Source organism: Martes martes (assembly GCF_963455335.1).
Source record: "Martes martes genome assembly, chromosome: 5".
In the NCBI taxonomy this organism is placed as follows: domain Eukaryota; kingdom Metazoa; phylum Chordata; class Mammalia; order Carnivora; family Mustelidae; genus Martes; species Martes martes.
This window is the reverse complement of record NC_137892.1, coordinates 63,804,438-63,825,375: the sequence shown is the minus strand read 5'-3', so window position 1 is coordinate 63,825,375 and position 20,938 is coordinate 63,804,438. Positions and strand designations below refer to the sequence as shown.

At 35.5% G+C, this 20,938-nt stretch overlaps 1 protein-coding gene across 1 annotated transcript in view; it reads right to left on the bottom strand.

Annotated features, from left to right (window-relative positions):
- WDR41 (WD repeat domain 41) overlaps positions 1 to 18,277 on the bottom strand; it is a 44,668-nt gene extending 26,391 nt beyond the window's left edge. Inside the window, exons 1-5 of the mRNA XM_080803419.1 lie at positions 17,936 to 18,277; positions 15,372 to 15,487; positions 4,728 to 4,776; positions 3,327 to 3,458; positions 811 to 873 (exon numbers count right to left, since the gene is read on the bottom strand). Coding sequence (XP_080659545.1) covers positions 811 to 873; positions 3,327 to 3,458; positions 4,728 to 4,776; positions 15,372 to 15,487; positions 17,936 to 17,986 — 411 coding nt within the window. The 5' untranslated portion in view covers positions 17,987 to 18,277. The remainder of the gene's footprint in view (positions 1 to 810; positions 874 to 3,326; positions 3,459 to 4,727; positions 4,777 to 15,371; positions 15,488 to 17,935) is intronic.
- Positions 18,278 to 20,938: the final 2,661 nt, after the last annotated feature.

Sequence of the window (20,938 nt, the reverse complement as noted above, 5' to 3'; positions counted from 1 at the left end):
ATCAAATACTTTGATTACTGGCACCAAGCAATTCTTTTAATATTAAAAAAACCTGTTAGCTCCATCATAAATACAAATTATCCTTAAAACAAACAAGGAAACATCACATTCTACAAGACCAGCTCCTCAAACTTGCTGACAATATTGAAAAAGAGTGGCATTTTCTAAGAACATCCGAGGTAACTTCTGTAGGAATCAAAGTAACAAGGTCCTCTCCAACATGGGGCAGAATTCGTATCATGTGATAAGCCCCAGTTAATATTTATTAATATTAATAAATATTGATATATTTATATATTAATAATATATATTAATAATATATATTTAAAATGAAAGGAATTAACAGTAGCAGCCTATTAGCCACATAACATTTCTTTGGAACTAAGTAATTCATTTGTCTCATCCTCATGACCGAATAAAAAGCAGAGACTGAGGGACAAATAAATCCATGTTTTTAGTTCAAAGTACAAAAAAAAAAAAAAAAAAAAAAAAAAAAAAACCCAAAAAACAGACTAGCTACTGGAATAGTCATTCTGCAAGTAACATATCTTCCTAAAATTACCTACAAAAAACATACTAGGTACTATCCTTTTCCTTATGTTGTTATATATTCACCCCTGGATCTAATTTTAAGTTCAAACATTCTAATATTTAATTTAAGAGCTCTCAAAAATCCAGTCTTAGAACAATCAAATGACTGTAGGTATGTGTGGAAGAAATAATTCCTAAAACCAACAAAAGTAATTTCATCTAACTTATTTTTTCTGAAACAAAAACATTATTACCAGTAGGTAACGCACAAGATTTTACCTTTACAGTAGACTGGAAGCTGGATACTTTCCGAACCTGTCTGCCGGTATCACAATCCCATAAGTAAACTAATGTTAAGAAATAATTTCTAAACAAAATGTTAAAATCTCAATTAGGAGATAACTTTTCTAATAATTAAATTATGAATGTTACACACTCAGGTAGAAAAATCTTGAAGTAAAGCATAAAATATTTATCATTTATACTATTACTAAAATTAAATCATATAGTAAGTTATCAACTCAGCATAGCAAGCTTACAATCTAAAATAAGTTTGAGGCAAATTTTAGTATCAAACTGTGAAAATGTCAACAAATGTCTGAATACTGAGTATTTATAGGCATTAAATATTTTTACAAGTGTCTAAATTTTAAGACTTACTCTCTAAAACTGTCCACCATAATCTAATAAACATTGAATGAAGTATTTATACCCAAAACTGTGAACTCCATTAATTCTCATTTGAAAGCTCCTCAACATGCATGGCATGATTTACTACTATTCTACTAATTCAAAGAACCCTGTGACAGTGTATTACTTGTAAACATATTTAAAACCATTAAAGGACCTCCATTAAGTGTCCGAGGTTAGTTTGACTTAAGCAGCATAACAATTTTCCAACTTTTCACCCCATTTCCTAAGGTAACATATACATTTTACAGCATCTTTGGGCACACATTTATAACATGCAGACAAATATATATGCATATATACGTATACACACACACACGTAAATGAATAGAGTTAAGACTCACTTGACAAAAATTAAAAGTTTATCTTCAACATTTAATTAATAAAGTTTATTAATAGTGGAGGCTCAAGCAGCCTGGAATTATTTTTAATAAGAAAATCAGTGAAGAAAATGTCTCTATACCATCATTTTAAAGTGAAGTTCATATTGACACTGTCTCAACTACTCATCTCCATACTATAACAGCCACTTAATAATTGCCTCTAAGATTATAGTACCTTAGGAACAGTCTAATAAAAACAAAGTATTTTAAATTCTGTTTTTGTAGATTATACTGATACTGAAAACAAACAAAAAGTTTAGGCCCTAAAATAATATTTGTCTCAATGGAACAGTAGTAATAAAGTTACTCTGACTCAAACCTATGTAATACTGCTTATGCAAAATTGTCATCACAAAATCTTACCTTGAAATTTTTTCACCTATTAGCAATCTGTCTAGAAATCACTTGAGCTAATGAGCTCATTTAAAGTGCATTATGGGGCACCTGGATGGCTCAGTAAATCATCTGCCTTCAGTCAGGTCATGGGATTGAGCCCCTGGTCAGGCTCCCTGCTCAGCAGGGGAGTCTGCTTCTCCCTCTCTTTCCACCCTTCCCTCCTTCTCATGGTAAGGCTTGCATGCATTCACTCACTCACACTAATAAATAAATAAAATCTTAAAAAAAAAATAAAGTGCATAATAAGCTCTCTCCTGGTTCTGAAGAAGCCCAGGAAACACCTACTCCTCTGGGCATACTCCAAAACTTACTTCCCTAATGCTTCAAACTATTTAAACAGAATTCTCAGGTAAGCACAGACTATTCAAAGCTAATCTCTGATTCCTTTTTTTTAATTAAAAAAAGTAAAATTAAAGTTTCCATTAAGTATTTGGCCAAGGCCTTCACAAATCTAATTCCTCATATAAATATTAAAGGCTGAATTTAAGGAAAATATTTTATGAAGAAGGCAGTATTATATAGTGGTTCAGAGTTCTGACCCTGCAGTCAGACTGCTTGCTATCTGTCCTCGAATAGCTGTATGACCTAGGACAAGTTATTTAAACTCTCCGTGCCTCTCTTTTCTTTTCTGGAAGTGAGAATAAGAATACTTATTATAAGAATTAAACATGTTATATATGTATATGGAATATATGTAAAAACATATGTAATATACGTTAAATAGAACAATGCCTAGACACATAAGTGCTCCCTACAAAACTTTACCATTTTGTTACACCTTAAATTTTTACCTACAAGTTGGCCAGGGTGGGAGGGGGGAGTTTACTCTTTTAAAATTGTTTTTAAATACTAAATATGAAACACTGAGCAGATGGTAATTCACTTTTCTGCCAAGCTCAGATGTTCAAAAGGTTCTTATGGGTTGGGGCCATTACATTTCTTTTGCTGTACAATGCTCTACAAACATAAATGTGAATTATTCTCCAGTCTAACTCATCTTTGTTTCTCTAAATTGAAAAGCAAACTGAGATAAGTAAGTACTTTTAAGCCCAAATTCTCCATTTTCTATTACTTGATATAATAGTAACTCCGGAAAGAACAGCTTTAGTCATGGGGTTTTCATCAATAATAAGCCTTTACCTATTTCCAGTCTAATACTTTTCAGATGCCTAATACTTTTAAGAAGTGTATTGTGAAGGCTAGAGCAAAATCATTTTTGCTAAAATGAATGTACAGACAAGCCCTCAAAGGCTAAAAACTAATAATGTATATACTGGTCCCTTGGGTCACTATGGCTATTTCATTTTCTTCCAGATTTAAGGATATAATAACTGTTCTATCAGCAGAAGCTGTCAAGATCAGTTGACTTTTTTCTTCACAAGCTTCCAAGGAAGGAAATGTAATAAGAGCTGTTATCTTTTGAGTGTGTCCATTAAGTTCCAGAAGTTTTTCTCCTGTCTGAAATACCAATAAAAATTTTAATAGGCTCATATCATTTTTATAACTTAAATAATCTTAAATGACAACATTAAGAAGAATCACCATGTACAAAATACATAATTCCATTTTTAATTACCTAGATGTTATAACTTAACTTTAAGCAATCATACAGAATCTAAACAGGTACTGAAAGAGTGGCCATAAATAATTAATTATTTTCTAATAGAAAATACTAATTTTTACATGGAAATTTATTTTTTATTATGTTTTGTTAGTCACCATATAGTACAAATCATTAGTTTTTGATGTAGTGTTCCACGATACACTGTCTGCATATAACACCCAGTTACATGACAATTTAAAGGGATATTCTTAAAACCATACCATGTAGTTTTAAGAATTGTGTAAATTAAGCATAAAAATATCAGTTACTAATCTAGGGAAAAAATAAGGAGCCTCATTACCCAAGTATTTGTTATCTAAATCTCCAAAACTAAAATGTTGAAGGAAACAAAAGTTAGCATAACACCAACACTATACATATACTGTACACATCCCAGAGCAGTTCAACCACTCATAAAGTCAGTCTCCACTCCATCTCTAACACCAGCATCTATTCCTATCTATCCAATGTCTTCAGCTATCAGTCTCTCACTGATTTTCCCAAGTAGTAAACACATAAAGATCCAATGTAAATAAAACATAAATTGCAAACCCTTCCAAGGTTGCAGGATTTCATGAACACGGTGAACACAATGTTAAATAACTGCTTTAATCACTGGCAAAGCCACTGAAAAATGAGGATCCGACAGAGTCAGAGCAGATAACAATCCAAATAACAGGGAGAAGATAATTGCTTCAAAAGAGAATAACTTGAATATCAAAAGATCAGCCTTAAAAATTTGGTGAAGCCTTAAATATTTTTGAAAAAAATTAGCCTTTTATTACATTCCTATTAGAGTCAAACATGAGAAAAATATTGTATTTATGCTATCGCACAATTTTGAAATAAAAATTCTATCTCCCACAAAAATCAACACTTGATTCCTTTTCAGAGCCAGTGCATAGTTGCTGATAACTTAAATTTTGTTCAGTAAGATTAAAACCTTCCCTATTATGAAATATTGGCCCCCATTTTAAATGGATTCAGGCCAAGTAGACGTTTTCAAGTATTAATTAGTTTCAGTATACTTATATACAGGTATATACCCAGATAGTGTTTATGAATGCAGACTCATCTACGCAGTCCTGTCTTTATTACACAATTCACATAGAATTAATACACACCTGGGCATTCCACACAACTATAATTCCGTCATCACCAGCAGATGCAAATCTGGGTAGAGAAAAAAGGTAAAAGAATAAATTAAAAAAAAATTTCTGGTGATATTTATAGGCTAAAATTTCTAAGAATTATCAGAATTTATTAATGGTATTTTAACTAATATTAATCCTGATTAAGTTAAGCTAATTCAACAAATAATTATAGACTATCTTCTAAGTTTTATGCCAGGTATTGAGATCCAAAGATAAATAAAACCATTCAAAGCATTACAATGAATCAACTGCTAAAACTCTTAAGAAAGAGGGAGACCTATAAATAATCTTTAAAGTCATTCCTGGCTTTAAAAATATAATTAAACCCTGACAGGTGATAGGAAACCAAACTGAGGAAGAGCTTCACTGATAAGAAGTGGTATTCCAAGAGTGGAACAAAAGAATCACATCTCCAGATAAGTTCATTATTTCTATTATTTTCTCTGTAAAGATTTTTAAACTACTATTTAAAGCCAAAATCTCTCCTTTGCTCCGCTTGGCTCTGTCTTTTCATGTAAATACTGTGTTCTTAGTTTGGAAGCTTTGAGGTTTTTTCTGGGTTTTTGTTTTTTTGTGGAAATACTTGAAATGCAAAATGGCAAAGGAAAGTTTATTTCCTGCCATGAAAAAAGAGCTGTGATGAACTTGGTTATAGCTTCTCTCTACTCTTTACTTCCCATTCACTATACATAAAGGAATAATCATACACATTTTGTAGAGAAGAAGATATCCATGATACAAAGAATGCCAAGAAAAATAATTTGCTGTACACAATTACTCATCATAGTGAATGCATTATAGTAAAATCAAGAAACCATTGTTCTCAAGCAATGTCCCAACACAGCAGTATACAGCAATAACACCATGTCAAGTAATTTATTAATAATGTAGTACATAAGTTTGTTAATGAATCTTTAATGAATCAAAACTGATCCAAAGTTGTTCCCATATCACTTTCATTCACTGAAATTCTAACATTTGTTTTTTGTTTTTTTTTTTTTTTTTTTTTTTTTTCTAACATTTGTTTTTTGAAAAGGAGAGAAAGAAATGGTATTATAGAAAGCCAGCTATGAACTATGCCTAACTGGCCCCTTATAGTTAACAACCATAAATAATGATAATCCACTGACAGCTATGACATTTAAAAAATGTGTTCTTCCTTGCAAGACTGTTAGTGGGTTTCACAAGATCTGGGTATGTCTTGAATGTCTTCATTACAGGAAACACACAAGTTTATCACTGGGGAATTGATACACTAAGACAACAAAAGTTACTTTGTTACTGAGAGTATCAGGAAATTCTAATCAATTTTACCACTATAGGAGATCCATAAAATCTCACTACTTCAGTCATGTAACAATTTCCTTAAAAACTGAGCTTCAAGTTCTAATTTCTCATGCTCAGTTTCAGAGTCCCATAAGTAACTGTTGTCTTCACTGGCTCTGACAATTCCCACACTCATTTGAGTACTCATTTCTAAATCCTTCAATTATAGCTCCTACTATAGGAGCTAAGAGATTATTCAGGAGACAGGAAACTGGTCAAATACAACCTCACCAAAGTCTGTTAACAATTTTTTTAATATAGAACTATCTATCTTTTTAATGGAAGGACCTTTAGAACTTCCTAGGTAACTAGTAAGAAATCACATGCAGAATTTTTTTTTAAATCAATGCCTAACATTCTTATTTCAAAATGAAGTATATAAAAAATCTGGAAATTAAAGAAAAACTATCATTTTTAAATTAAAAATACAATTTCTTATTTAATAACACACATTTTTCTGAATCAAAATACTAAACAATGCCTAAATATCAAAAACAGATGCTGGATGTCAATGTTTAATAGCTTATGTTTCTAGGCCTATTGATTTCTTTTTATTTGTATAGTGATGGTGGGGAGGCAGGACTCAAGATCTTAAGTTTTCTTTGGTATAAAACATCAATTTCTATTGATTCTTGAAACTCTTGTAATTGCTTTTCTGCCTTATAGAAGACTGCAGGTTTAAAATACATACTCTTTTCTAACCCTGATTTTTAACTTCTCATTATTGTTTTATCATGTCTGAATCTCACGAGTTCACAATGAGAGACGACTGAACGGTTGAGAGTTAAGAAATGAGATATAGAGCATTTCGCCTCAAACTTTAATTCAATCAGTAGTGAACAAAAGTTAAATCTAAACAATGCTCAATAGTAATGCATGAAATCACAGCCAATTTTTTATTGCTCACAGGTCAATTACCCAGTTGGTGGATATTCAGGCCTTTCAATTTTCTTATATAGTCTATTGCTGCTTTTTTCTTTCTTTTTTTTTTTTTTTGCCATTTCAGTATTTATTACCTCCTCTAAAGAAAAAACATGAAGCTTAGAAATGCAAATGAATATAACTTTGCTAAATATTAGTATCTCCCATAAAATAACGAATAAAGGGCTAGGAGATCATTTGCAAATTACAATTATCCATGCTATTAGGATGGATAATTGAAAACTAGCTACACTTTATCAGTTTATCTTAAACTATAATCAGTTCATCCTAATCAGTCAAGCACACACTTCAGCCACCTGCAAATCAGAAATGAACATTCAATCCAAGAATTCCTAATAGTAAGATGCAATGTAATTGCTAAAAAGAAGTAATGAACTACAAAAAAGGAGTAATTAAAATGCCAGTAAGGTTTAAACTATTCAATGAAAGGAAGAACTGTGGCTGTACTGCATTAAAATTACATATAATAATTTTTAAAAACATTCTAAATTCATAGAATCCAAAGATTCAAATCTATAGTTATGGTTTTAAGAGAAATGCTTCCTTACTAATTAGTATAAAATGTATTTAGTAAGATTCATGCTGGGTGACAGGGAAATGTCAAGATCAATTATATGTGGTTCTTGCTTCAAAATCTTAAAATTCAGCAATTGTTTAAAAATGTACTGTATTTCATCAACTTTAAGATGTTATCAAGTGTAAGACATTCTATACTGCCAATTATAACTAAAAGACACCAACAATTACAGGATGTCTCCAAATTTCAGAGTTTTTAAAATAGGAAAAAAAAACGGGCTTCTTAGCATCAGTGAAATATAGTAACTGTCATATGTATTGATGTTTATGATGTGGCACTTTCTAGTCAAACAAATCTCTGATTATCTCTAGCAGGTTTAAAGCACTAAAGAAATGCTTTTTCAATGAATAAATTAATGAAAAAGCAAACATTGAAGTGTTGCAAGGGCTCTGTAAAATAGAAAATCATTAAGTGTGTTAAAGTAACCTCATTTTTTTTATCATTGTTAACATATCAATACACTGTCAGAACAAAAATTAAAATCAAAAAATTTAAAACCTGGAATAAATTTCTTTTTTTCATGTTCCTGTCCCGTATGTATATGTATATGCATATACCTTTCAACTTGAAACCACGTCAAGAATACTCACTGACTAAATGACCCAGAAAAAACTGTCTGTATGAAAAGAAGTTTAACAAGGTGAAGCATGATTTAATGAAGAATGACAGCAGAGCTTCTAGAATGTTCCATCCTCTCCTACTGATTATGAGAACAAAACTTATCATGAGAGTTGATTCACTCACTCATTCAAGAAATATTAAACACTAACTATATATTAAGCATGAAATGTAATTATATGTATATTTGATACTAAAAGTAAAGCTCAAAAGAATAGTTCTTGCCAGGGCACCTGGGTGGCTCCGTGGGTTAAAGCCTCTGCCTTCGGTTCAGGTCGTGATCCCAGGGTCCTGGGATTGAGCCCCACATCAAGCTCTCTGCTCACCAGGGAGCCTGCTTCCCCATCTCTCTCTCTGCCTACTTGTGATCTCTGTCTGTCAAATAAATAAATAAAAATCTTTAAAAAAAAAAAAAAAAAAGAATAGTTCTTGCCTTTAAAGAACTCAGTCTACATTACTAAGTAATGCTATAGGGTCCAGATCACAAATCCATTGAGAATTCTCATTTGTACTCATTTCAATTTATAGAAGTCATTCCTTTTAAACACCTTCCCTTTGAACATCTCAGAGAAGAGTACTCTCATTCTCGCCAACTGTGAACTGAAAAGTATAGCAAAGCTTCGCAAAGATCTTTATAACACAAAATATTTTCACAAGTAATTCCTATGTCTGTTCCTTAAGGGCTTATTTAACAATTCTTATTCATTTAAATTTATTTCAATTAGGTCAAAGGTGCTACGGATTCACATACAACCTTAGAGGACACAAGGAAAGGTACAGTCCATAAAACTTCTGTACTCACTATCTACCAAAAAGCACTGGAAAAATAAAAATAGAACATTATTATGGCAAAACACAAAATCCGTGTGGTTAACTAACTCCCCACTCAATCCACAAGTACTTTCTAATGCATGATGCAACTAGAATAGTATATATTTCTTACAATAAAATAGAAATGAAAAATGGGCACAATATCAAAAACCTAACCAAGCCAAAAAAATAGAAAACTTTCATTTCAAATAGATTTTTACTTATCTTATATATTAGAACTACTTGAAGAAAATCAGAGAAGTATGTAGAAACTTGTAAGAGAAGCGGAAGGGAACTCGAAAGTGTTTTCATGAGCCACACAAATTGATGTCACTGATCCTTTCAAGAGATTTAATGGAACATCCACCAAACTTTTTTTTCTTAAGAAAAATGCATACATTAACATAACTTTAATACCTGAATGTCTAAGGTCCTTTTTTAGCTCACAAACAATGAAGGTGGGATGATTCCATAGTTTTCATGGTCAATAGGAAAGGTAAACCCTTAGTAAATTCTCCCCTCTCCCAAATCACAAACAGAAAGCTAAACTACAACATCAAAGTTTACAAATACTAGAAAATCAAAACTCCCTAGGACTTCTATCAGGGGAAACCTCCATTCACCTGAACGCAAGCTTCTGTGAAAGAATTTCTACTACTAGAGAAACATCCCTGGCCTCTCTCTGCTCCACTGGTCAAATAAATGAATGTACGAGAATGAATTAAGAATGCTCAGTTCAGACCCTGCAGGGTTTTCTCTGAGGGTTTATCTGTTTCTATAGGGGAAACATTCTGCTCCATCCTTATTTTTCAAGTAAGCCTACATCTGAGTGGGAAGCTTGCAGATGTCCAGGTGTGTACCAGTGATTTGAGTGAATAAGTCTACCTAACTCAAGATGAAGTATTAGAAATCACTAGGGTTATATATCAAAGCCAACATCCTTTAACCCAGCTTTTTGCCAGGAATTAGTTTTTATGTTCAGGTCCATCTGTGTAACTCCTGCACCTAATATCTAAGAAAAAGTTTTATTCTGAAACAAAAATACCTTTTAAATTGGCATTATTATTTCCTCTATATCAAATATATATCATTTTTTAATTTCTTATATACAGTATAACAAAAATTCCAGGTATTCCTCATCTCTCTTCAATAATTATCAACTCATGGCCAATACTGTTTCCTCTGTACACACCCAAGCACCCCCTGGAGATTACTTAGAAGTAAATCCACTAACTACATGTCATCAGTAAATATTTCAGTGTGTATCTTTTAGAACTCCTTTATAACGGGACTAAAGAAACCATTTTATTTCTTAATATCACCATGTACTCAAGAGTCAAATTTCCCTGTCTCAGGATTTTTGTTAAGTTTATGAGAAGCAGGATCTAAATAAAGTTCATAATTGCAGTGGTGGATTATCTCTGAAGTCTCATCTATTCTATTCATCCCTTCTTCTAGTTTTCTCCCTGCAATTAAACATCTGTCTCATAGAGTTCTCACAGTCTGGATTTTGCTAGCTTCCTTCCTATGCGATCATTCAATATGCACCTTTGTCCCCTGTATTTCCGGTAAATTGATATATCTAGAGGCTTAATCAGATTTAAGTCTGACTTTTCAGTAGGGCCATTTCATTGGGAGTTCATATACTCCAACAGGAAATGTAATTTCTGGTAGTCTTTGTTTTGTGAGCATGTGATGTTACCAACAATAAGCTGTCTAAATTTGTTATCAGAGGTTGCAAAATTACAATATTCCAATTTCATGATCCTTCCTAGCTTGAATTCTTCCATAAAGAGAAATTTCCTCCCATCCAGTATTACTGATCCCAAGATACAGTTTGTATAGGAAAGGCAACATACATCTTGCAGATATCCCTTCAAGAGAGGAAGCTGCCCAGCTCTGAGGAATGTGGTTAACATGCCTCCAGCTGTTCACTTTAGGGTCCACTTCAGCTTTCAAGCCAAAGTCATACTATCTCAGTTGGCTCCTAGCCAAAAAAATTAAACAGGCCCATGGACCTGGAAGCACATTCCTGGATGGCCCTCAGCAAACGACTAAGCAAGGCAGGGTTAAAAGCCCCATTTATTTCTATCCAACACAGAATTCCTCTAAAGAGCATTCTTTCCTCCAGAGGTCCCCACTGGGCCTAGAGAGCCTTTGTCAGAGCTACACCATAGTCTGAGATAGCTCCCCTTGTCTAATCCTGCTTCCTCTGTTTTCCCTTCATCGATGCCTCTAATAAACCATTTGTGTGCTCAATTCCATTTTGCTATCTGTTTTGCCAGGAACTCAGGTATTAAAAGGGTCTAAATCACTACTGATTTCTATTCTCTGAATATTAGTGAGAAAGATAATTTTAGCTTAGGAATATTTCCTTAAAAATGTAACATACTGTTTGTTGTCAGTGAATTACCAAACTGGCTGAGTTTGTTTGGAGTCTCGTGAATATACAGCTTCACTGGCTATCCTGGGGGCACATTCTGTTCTCCACTCTGGTATTTCATGGGTCACCTGATTCTTTTCCAGTCATGATCACCATCCTACATAACCTTGTCTGTTTCCTGGAGGAGCAAGGAATGGTCAAATAAGCAACAAAGAAAACTATTCTTAAAATGTGTTATGAACTCAGTTTAGTTTAATGTGTCAAATGCTAGAGTATTACATGCAATTTTAGCACAGTCCATTTTTTGGAAGACTCTTGCTGAGGCTTAGCCTTCTTTAGTGATCTCCCAATCAATATGACCCTCACTTCATGTTCAAAAAACAGAAGAAAAGAAAAGGCAGCTGTCTGTTAGGTTATACAGGATTTATTTGGTATCTTCAAAAACCAATCTGTGAAAATTTTCCACTCACTGATTTTAGCTGAGCCGCCAAGAAAACAAGAAAATCCTTCTGCAAAATTCTCAATAAAATGATATTATCTAAAGACCTGAAGCGTGAAACCTGGATTACAACAGCTGACCAAAACACCAGAATGTAAGGTCCACAAAAATTAAATAAAAACATAAAAAGAATAATATATATTTCTGTAATTTGACCATATACAAATAATGTACACTAGCAATGGTAAAGATAATTCTAAATTATCTAAACTACTAAATTAAGAATGAAAATGTAATATGAAATGAAATGAAAAATATAAATCTCTATTTAAATAAATATTCATATAGTTTATAGATTTCTTATATCTTCCTTACCAGTAGTGACTTCTTCATGATTGTTGTTTTTTTTTTTTTCTCAGTGCAGAATTAAATTTTTTAAAGCAAAACACACATGGAAACTTCTACAGGTCTTTGACAGGAAAACCTTGTCTAACTAGATATAAATGTTCACACAATAACAGCATAAGCACAAAGAATTAAATGTGACTCATGTAGTAATATCTTCACTTTATTGTAAAAGCCAAAATGCAGGTTTTTCGTCTCTTTCTAGACATTCAGATTCCCTGTGATTGGTGGTAAACATGCCCACAAATTATTCTCCCTTCCTGTGTCTAGCAGCATTAGCAATAGGACTTAGTCACTTCTCCCCTCAAGAGGTGGAGTTTATTTAGCCCCTTACAGAGTCTGTGCCAGCTCCTGACTCGCTGTGGCTAATGAAACAGCAGCAAACATGATACAGAGTCCTGAGAAGAGTTTTACATCAGGGCTTGTCCTTTCGCTTGTATTAGAACTCCATGATCACTATGTGCACAGGCACTTGAGCAACCATACAGAGAAAGCCCAGTCATCCCAGCTGAGTCCAATATGAACCGTCCAGCCCCAGCCAATCTACCTCTTGACCAGAGATGCATTAAGTAAACCTAAAACAAGATCAGCTGATCCCAGCACAGATGGGGGGACGGGGGCTGAAGCCCACCCAGCTGAGCCTCACCCAATAGCTATCTTCAGTTAGTGAGCTTAGTAAACAGCAGGTTGTTTTAAACCACTACGTTTGGGGTGGTATTTGAGAGAGCAATAAAGAATTGATACACTTGTCTGTAATTTTTTACTGTTTAAAGAACATTTACTACTTCATTAAACAACTGATTTATACAGGAGCATCACTGTGGGGGAAAATGCAATCAAATATCAGCATTTGCACAATGATCATTATTCTACAAGATGGCCTTTTCGGTAGTTTCTTCTTTTGTGTAATAGAGCCAAGAGGAGATTTCACAGGACAGATAACAATGAAAATAGAATCTTAACGGTTATTCTACATGAAAAGTTAAAGATCACATCCTGAAAGTACATTGTATATTTTTTATTTAACTTTCTCAGACAACATGATCTGAGAATTCCTTAAGACCCAAATATTAATGATTATGGCCCAAGAAATTTTTTTTTTAAACTTACCTAGCAACTTAATATGGTAAAATAACAAACTTTAGCTGTCCAAATCTCCTATATTTCCAGAAATGTTTAGTTTCAAAGCTCTGACTGGCTGGCTGGCTGACTAAATAATGTCTCTCAGAACATATCAACAATGAATACTACTAAAAAGGTTGAAGATTATTATACTATTGTTTACTGCTATGATTTGGCTGGCTCATATGATAACAAAACAGTGCTGTAGGCTAGTAATATATGTAAGAAGCAAATCTCAAGCAAAAGATGAGGAACATATCGTTATAACATAATTTGGCTGGATTGTGTCCCTGGTTTCTAGAATGGAGCTGGACTCCTCACATCTCACCTCAGTTTATGCAAATGAGATGATTCATGCTGGGCCCTCTAGACAATTTAAGGATATGGTGTGGCCACGTGGGAAATATGAACCATATAATTAGAGGGCTGTGCTTTGAGCCACAAATATTAGCCTGACCATTCAACCTGGCGTTAGAGTGTGGGGACAGGGCAGGGAGAGAAGGACTGGAAATGGACTTCAATCAGATGGCAAATGACTTAGTCATTTCTATTAATAAAGCCCAGTAAAAACTCTGGATACCCAGAGCTTGAGTGAGCTTCCCTGATAGTAATATACACTGATGTCCTTAAAGGGTGACATGTTCTAAGGACACAGAAGCTTTGCATTTGAGGCCTTCCTAGACCTGGTCCTGTGCATCTCTGCACTTGGCTAGTCCTGCCTGTATCCTTCATAATAAAATTGTAATCCTAAGAATAGTGCTTTCCTGAGTTCTGTCAGTGCTTCTAGTAAATATCCAATCTGAGGGCAGTGGGGATTTGTAGCCAGCTGGTCAGAAGTGGGGGGTGGCCTGGCACCCCTGGACACTGCAGCTGGTGATGGAGGTGAGGGGAGTTCTGTGCAGGACTATGCCCCTAACCTGTAAAATCTGACCTAACTCCAGGCAGTGCCAGACTTGCACTGCACATGTGAAAAGCAATACCAAAGACATAAAAAAAGGCAGTAAGAAGACAAGGTTAACAGACATTAGAAGTGATGGTCAGAATTAGGAATAATCACAACAGCAATCACTCATGTTGTCAAAATTGAAAAAAAAAAGATAGTATCAAGTATCAAAGGTAAAAAAGAAAATTAGAGATGAGAGTGGGAAAAATGATAGGGAAAACAGACAGGGGGTTGGGGAGTTAGGATGGCATGCAACACGCACACTTAATAGTCCAGGGAGTCACTGACTCAACAACTATCAATTACCTGCTACATGTAAGGCACTGTGCCAGGTACTAAGGATACCACAGTGAATAAGAAAAACATGCCTCCCCCATGAAGTTTAGATTCTAGAGAAGATAAATACTAAATACTTACAAAATTAACTCTAATTGTTTTTATGCTACTTGCTACTAAGCATTTAGTTGAATAAGGGCTTAATAAACAGATATAAAGATCAGTAATAAGCTAAATCTACAGTCCTAAAACCTACATACCTCATCTCTATATGCAATTAAACACAACATTGAACATGCTGACAAGAAAGTAAATAATGCACATTTTAAAACAATTTCCTCAATAATAAAAGATTCAGATTACTCACCTTACCTTCCACTAAAAACAGCACATTCCTGGTAGGAACTTCATAGTTAAATATTCTCTATATTTGTTTCTCAAATTTAGGTTCACCTTAACATAACTCCCACTCAAATTCTAAATTCAGTCCCTTCCACAAAACTAACAAAAAATATTTCTAAGCACTAACAACAGAAAAACAAAAAACCTCAAACAAGGATCACCATCAAGTCACTAGATATAACACTCTGACTTCTGGGCAAAAAATGACTTCGGCACATATTTGATCAAGATGCAGATGTCAATTTCTAGTAAATGTTAGTAATGATCAGAGTTGAAATTTTTAGAAAAGATATTATGAAGTTGTTTTTAAATATACGATTCCCTAAAAATTCTTCCAAACAGTATGCAATTGGACAACTAGAGCTTCTTACCTGCATTCATCTAACTGCACCAGAAATCGTACAATATCATGATGAGCTTTCAGTACAAGCAGTTCAGTGTAGGGGTTCTGGGTTTGTTCTTCACCTATTGTCTGTAAAGGAGATTTCTTGTATTGGAAAAAAAAAGAAAAGAAAAAAAAACAAGAGAGAAAAAGATTAAATGATTTATTATAAAAGAACATACTGAAATAAAACTGCATGTTACTCATCTAATACAAGTCTTAAAAATCTGTAAGATACCATGTTCTAATACTATATACTATTTCCCCTAATATCAATTAACTACCAATTTAACATACAACATTTCTCTTACTACAAATCCACATCATGAAATTTTCCCTCTTTGTTAGAACTGATCTAAGTATCCTTAAACTCAGATCATCACTCTTCAGACTGTTAACTAAAAACAATGTAAGGGGGGAATAAATTCTCACCCTTGCTATAAATTTTAGTATTTTCATGTCACCATAAATTTACAGAAAGGGTGAATTTTATTTTAAGAAATTACATCTCAATAAACCTCGTGACCTTAAAAAAAAAAAAAAATCAATGGGCCAATCCAACTTAGTATTCAGAATGAGTGTTTCTCAAAACTTGACAGAAACAAACCTACAGCTCAAAAGGGTAAATATAGACTAAAACCGTACCGAAAACATGATAGGCACTCAATACATGACTGCTGACTGAATAAATGAAAGAATGAAATCCTTCAGAGTGGATAAATTCAATAAATTCGTGTTTGGACAATAATATTGACAAAGAGGGGCGCCTGGGTGGCTCGGTGAATTAGGCCTCTGCCTTCAGCTCGGGTCCTGGGATTGAGCCCCACATCGGGCTCTCTGCTCAGTGGGGAGCCTTCTTCCCCCTCTCTCTCTGCCTGCCTCTCTGCCTACTTGTGATCTCTGTCAAATAAAGAAATAAAATCTTAAAAAAATAATAATATTGATAAAGATAATTACTAACATTTACAGAGTATTAGGTCACTCACTGCCCATGTGCCAGACACTGTGCAAAGCACATATGGCATATAATTCACTCAACTATTCTGTAAGGTAGGTCTGATTAACCCCCTTTCTGTAGTCAAACCCAGTACCATTTCATGATAAGTGGTTCTTTACCTCTGAACCGCAATTTCTCCAACTTGCCATTATTGAGATTTTGGACCGCGTAATTTTTTGCTGTTGAGGACTATCCTATGCACTATAGGATATTCAACAGTATGTTTAGTTTCTACATACCAGATGCTAACAGAAATCTAATCTCCCCATCCTGAAAATAAAAAATGTTTCTAGACATAGCCAAATATGCCTTAAGGGCAAAATCATCCCAGCAGAGAAACAGGGCTAAAACTAGAAGCAGTTCTTGCATCAATGAAGGAAAATCATTGGTTCCGACAAAGTACAAATTGTATAACCTAACATGTATAAACGTTTTCCACAAAAAATCACCCCCAAAGCAGTGGGTGCTTTTAACTTATCCCACCTCACCTCTACTGGTAGCTCTGATGAAAAAAGCAAAAGTGAGAAATTTGAAAATTGTGTACCACTTCCCCAAATGAAAGTTTACTGTCCATGGCAGAATTAATTAAATTATATGATTAATCAAGTAATCGGGTGAATACAGAATCATCATGTCACATATATCATTATCTACAACTATTCCCGAATGTTTAAGATTTCAGCCTATCTGAAATGAACCTGATCTGAAATATTTTTTTTATAGACAGTAAGCCTCCACTGCAAAGCTATAAGGAAGTTAAAAGTGAGAAATAAGGCTGCTGACTCACAACCCCAAGTTTTTATTTTTAACCATCAAAATAACTATTTCCTACGAGAAATAAAAGGGAATCCAAGTACAAATTCTAATTCTCGGGTGGCATCTGAAATAAATTCCAGACCTCAATCCTTTTAGGATTCCAAAATTATTTTATTCTCAATATTTCAAACGTAAATTACAGTCAATCCAATTATTCAGTCTATGAAGAAAGCGTGACTATGGAACAAAAAATAGAGGAGTTAATTACAAATTCATTTTCTTGACTTTGAAGCAAATTATGAATTTTAAAAAATAATTTTATATTTTTGTTGCTGAATAATCAAATAGACTTTCTATTCCCTGAGCAAGCATCAGTTGATGTTGGTAAGTGACACCAATTCTAATAAACTAAAAAGGTGCAGTCACCACTTGTTGGTAGTTAAGGCAGATACTTTCATAACTGAAATGAAGCTGGTTTAAGTACAGAGAAGACTAGTCCTTGAGCCTGTTGTTGAATCATAACAGCTTCAGTTTCCTCCTTTTGAAAAGGCGGTATTTACTTCCCAGGTCTTAGGAGAATCAGGAGTTCAGACTAGCTACAGGCAGAGCGTCCCCCACCCACCCCAACCCCCCTTCGCCCTCCCTCCCGTGCCAACCACACCCTCCACGGCCTCCGAACACGCAGGCTCCGCCTCTGCATGGGTCTCCTGCGTCTGAATCCGGAGTAGGGCTCAAACAGAAGCCACCGCTCAGGGAAGCTCGGCCTCTACCGGGGCAGGCAGGATGGCCTGGGGGTTTACCTCCGCCAGTCCCTGAGGTTCTCGGCCTCCCCCGATCAGCCATCGCAACATCCGCGCAGCAGTACAGACTCGCAGGGCCCAGGCCCTAGTCAGCCCGAACTCAGCGCCGGGCTCAGCCTCCCCCTACCTCCGGGACTGCAGCGCAATGGAGACACAAATACTTGCCGCCCGATTTGCCCAAGGAACGATTAAGTACAAGGCCGAGCCGAGAGAAAAGGAAGATTTTTGTCCCCAAAGCGCTGCCGTACTCAGCCACAGAGGTTTGGTTTGGGGCAGCCACCAGGAAAACAGCAGCCGAAATCTAGAGCCGTGCGGAGGGGTTCAGAGACGCGCGCAGCACCCAGTGAGCACGCGCAGGGGCTCGCCTAATTTGTGCTCTGAGCTTAGTTAACTTCAGCGGCCCCTGGTGGACATGTGTAGCACAGCACTTGAAGCCCAGAAAGCAACCAGCACCAATAGTCCCCTCCTTTTTTGTTCGCTTTTGACCTTCACTTGGCTGAGGGACCGGAAAACCACCACCGACCCCGTGCCAGTTTCCTAAAGAACTGACTGGAGAAGATATACCGCAGTATATTCTGCATACAAACTAATCCAGTAGCACGTGTGTACACCAGAATAAATCTGGCCAACATTTATTGTGTACTGTAAAAAAGGTATTTTGCTAAAGAAGCCTTTACATAAATGCTAATAGTAACTCTATAGTCCCTATTCTATAAAAACAAAAAACAAAAAACTCAAAGTCTGAAAGATTAGTTTGTCTTAGGCTAAGAGTTTGAAAGTGACTACACTGAGAATGGAATACAATCTCCCCACTCCAAAACTGCTAATCTTGACTGTATGCTATAATGTTTAACCCAGAATCTCCTTACATAAGAGAAAGCACTTTATATCCTCTACTGTGACTACTAGATTGTCTTAGGCAGTCAAAGGTTTGTGGTTCTCCACTCCAGCTGCCTATCAGAATAATGCAGGTAGTTCTTTGAAAAATACATATTCCTGGCTCCCACTCCTGACTTACTAAAACAATCTCTATGGTTAAAACATAGGAATTAGGGTTTGGGGAAAGTTTTTCGGGAGATTCTGATGAAGAGCAAGGTTTGAGAATCACTGGTGTAGGGACGACTTATACTTAGGTCTACAAAAGTTCATACATATAAACTGCATATGTGATTATTAGGTTCAAATGAGGGTCCTGGCAGTAAATTCTTACAGAGAATCTAGCCAACTGTTCTACCCAATGTATTAATTCAACAAATATGTGCTGGGTACAGATGCACTGAGATGCAAAAAATCAATAAAATTGCTGCTCTCTAGGATCAAGGCAGAATGTACTGAACACCACTAATAGAGGGCCATACACTCTACTTAAAGGTATATTAGTTAAGAGCAACTGCTCAATCTAACTCCAGGCCCTGGAGAACTGGGATCTCCTGCGATTCATCTTTGTGTTCATTTTAAGTGCACTTGACAAAGGAACACTCCCAAGAGTCAGGAAAAGACTGCTTTCAGTATGTGAGCCCCAAACTGTAGTCTGCATGCAACTGAAGATAGACCAAAATAGAGACGGCCCAGCCCCTAGAAAAGGGGTTTCTTAAGTGAAATAAGACCCAGACATACCAGGATTTGGGTCCTGGAAGGTCCATGTTCAAGTGAGGCAACATGGTCACCCAGGTAGTCTACATTTTATCTTTCTGATTTACCACATTCTTTGTGGGTGGGCGGGGGTAGGGGGATGGGTAAGGGGGGTCATCCTACTGCCTCATTAGTCTGATCTAAAGAACATTCTTCTGGTCTCTAAAGCAATGGCTCAGGAGTGAAGACTTCCTCCCTTGGTTCCGTTCAGGACAGCTGAGAAAGAACTTTATAAAAGATTATATGAGATTGATCCAGAGAAGCTGGAGGAGTAGGAAGCACCAGGAATCCCTTTCTCTATCTACACAACAACTGTACTGGCAGGAACTGTATTAACCATCTTGGAGCTCTCACTATTTAAAAGCTTGCAGCTTTCAACGGAAATCTTGGCCCTCAGGGAGTCTGGCCACCATTGTTTTAACCCCTATTGACTGGAGCTGCTTCCAGAACATTTGAAAGAATGACACATGTTTGGGTTTCTTCCCTGCCCTTTTCCTTGTTTGGGGAGTCACACATTTAAGGATTAGGTCACTCAAAAGCAAATAAATATATTGAGGAATTTAGAAAGCCACCATCACACAGGCTCAAGGAAAGACACTGGCTCAAAAAGACCTGAGGAGACCTTGAGCTTTCAACTCTGCCTAACCCCCAACACAGAGACACCCTTTAACAACAAAAAACAAAGCAAAACAAAAACAAAAAAAGAGCAAAATTGAGAGAAGGAAGAAAATCTGATTTTCAGAGTTAATCCATTAAAAGATTCAAATGTCCAGTTTCAAAAAACGCAAAAATCACAGACATACAAAGAAATAGAAATGTATGGCCCATTCAAAGGAACAAAATTAATTGACAGACACTGATCCTGAGGAAGCCCCAATATTGAGATTACTAGACAAAGACTTTTTAAAAACTGTCTTTTAAAGAGGCTCAAAGAGGGTGCCTGGGTGGCTCAGTTGGTTGAACGACTAACTGACTTGGTTGGCTAAGATCATGATTCCAGAGTCCTGGGATCGAGTCCCACATCGGGCTCCTAGCTCCAAGGGAAGTCTACTTCTCCCTCTGACCCTCTCCCCTCTCATGCTCTCTCTCACTGTCTCTTTCTCTCAAATAAATAAATAAAATCTTTAAAAAAAAAAAAAAAGAGGCTCAAAGAACTAAAGGAAGACAGGGACAAAGGAAAACAATGCATAAATGAAATAAGAATATCAATAAAGAGAAATACATTATAAAAAGGAACAAAAAGAAATTCTGAGGCTGAAAGTTACAATCACTAAAATGAAAAATTCACTGGAGGGGCTCAAAAGCAGATTTGAGCAGACAGAAAAAAGTAGTGAAGACAGTATAATTGAACAGAGCAAAAAATAAAGACAA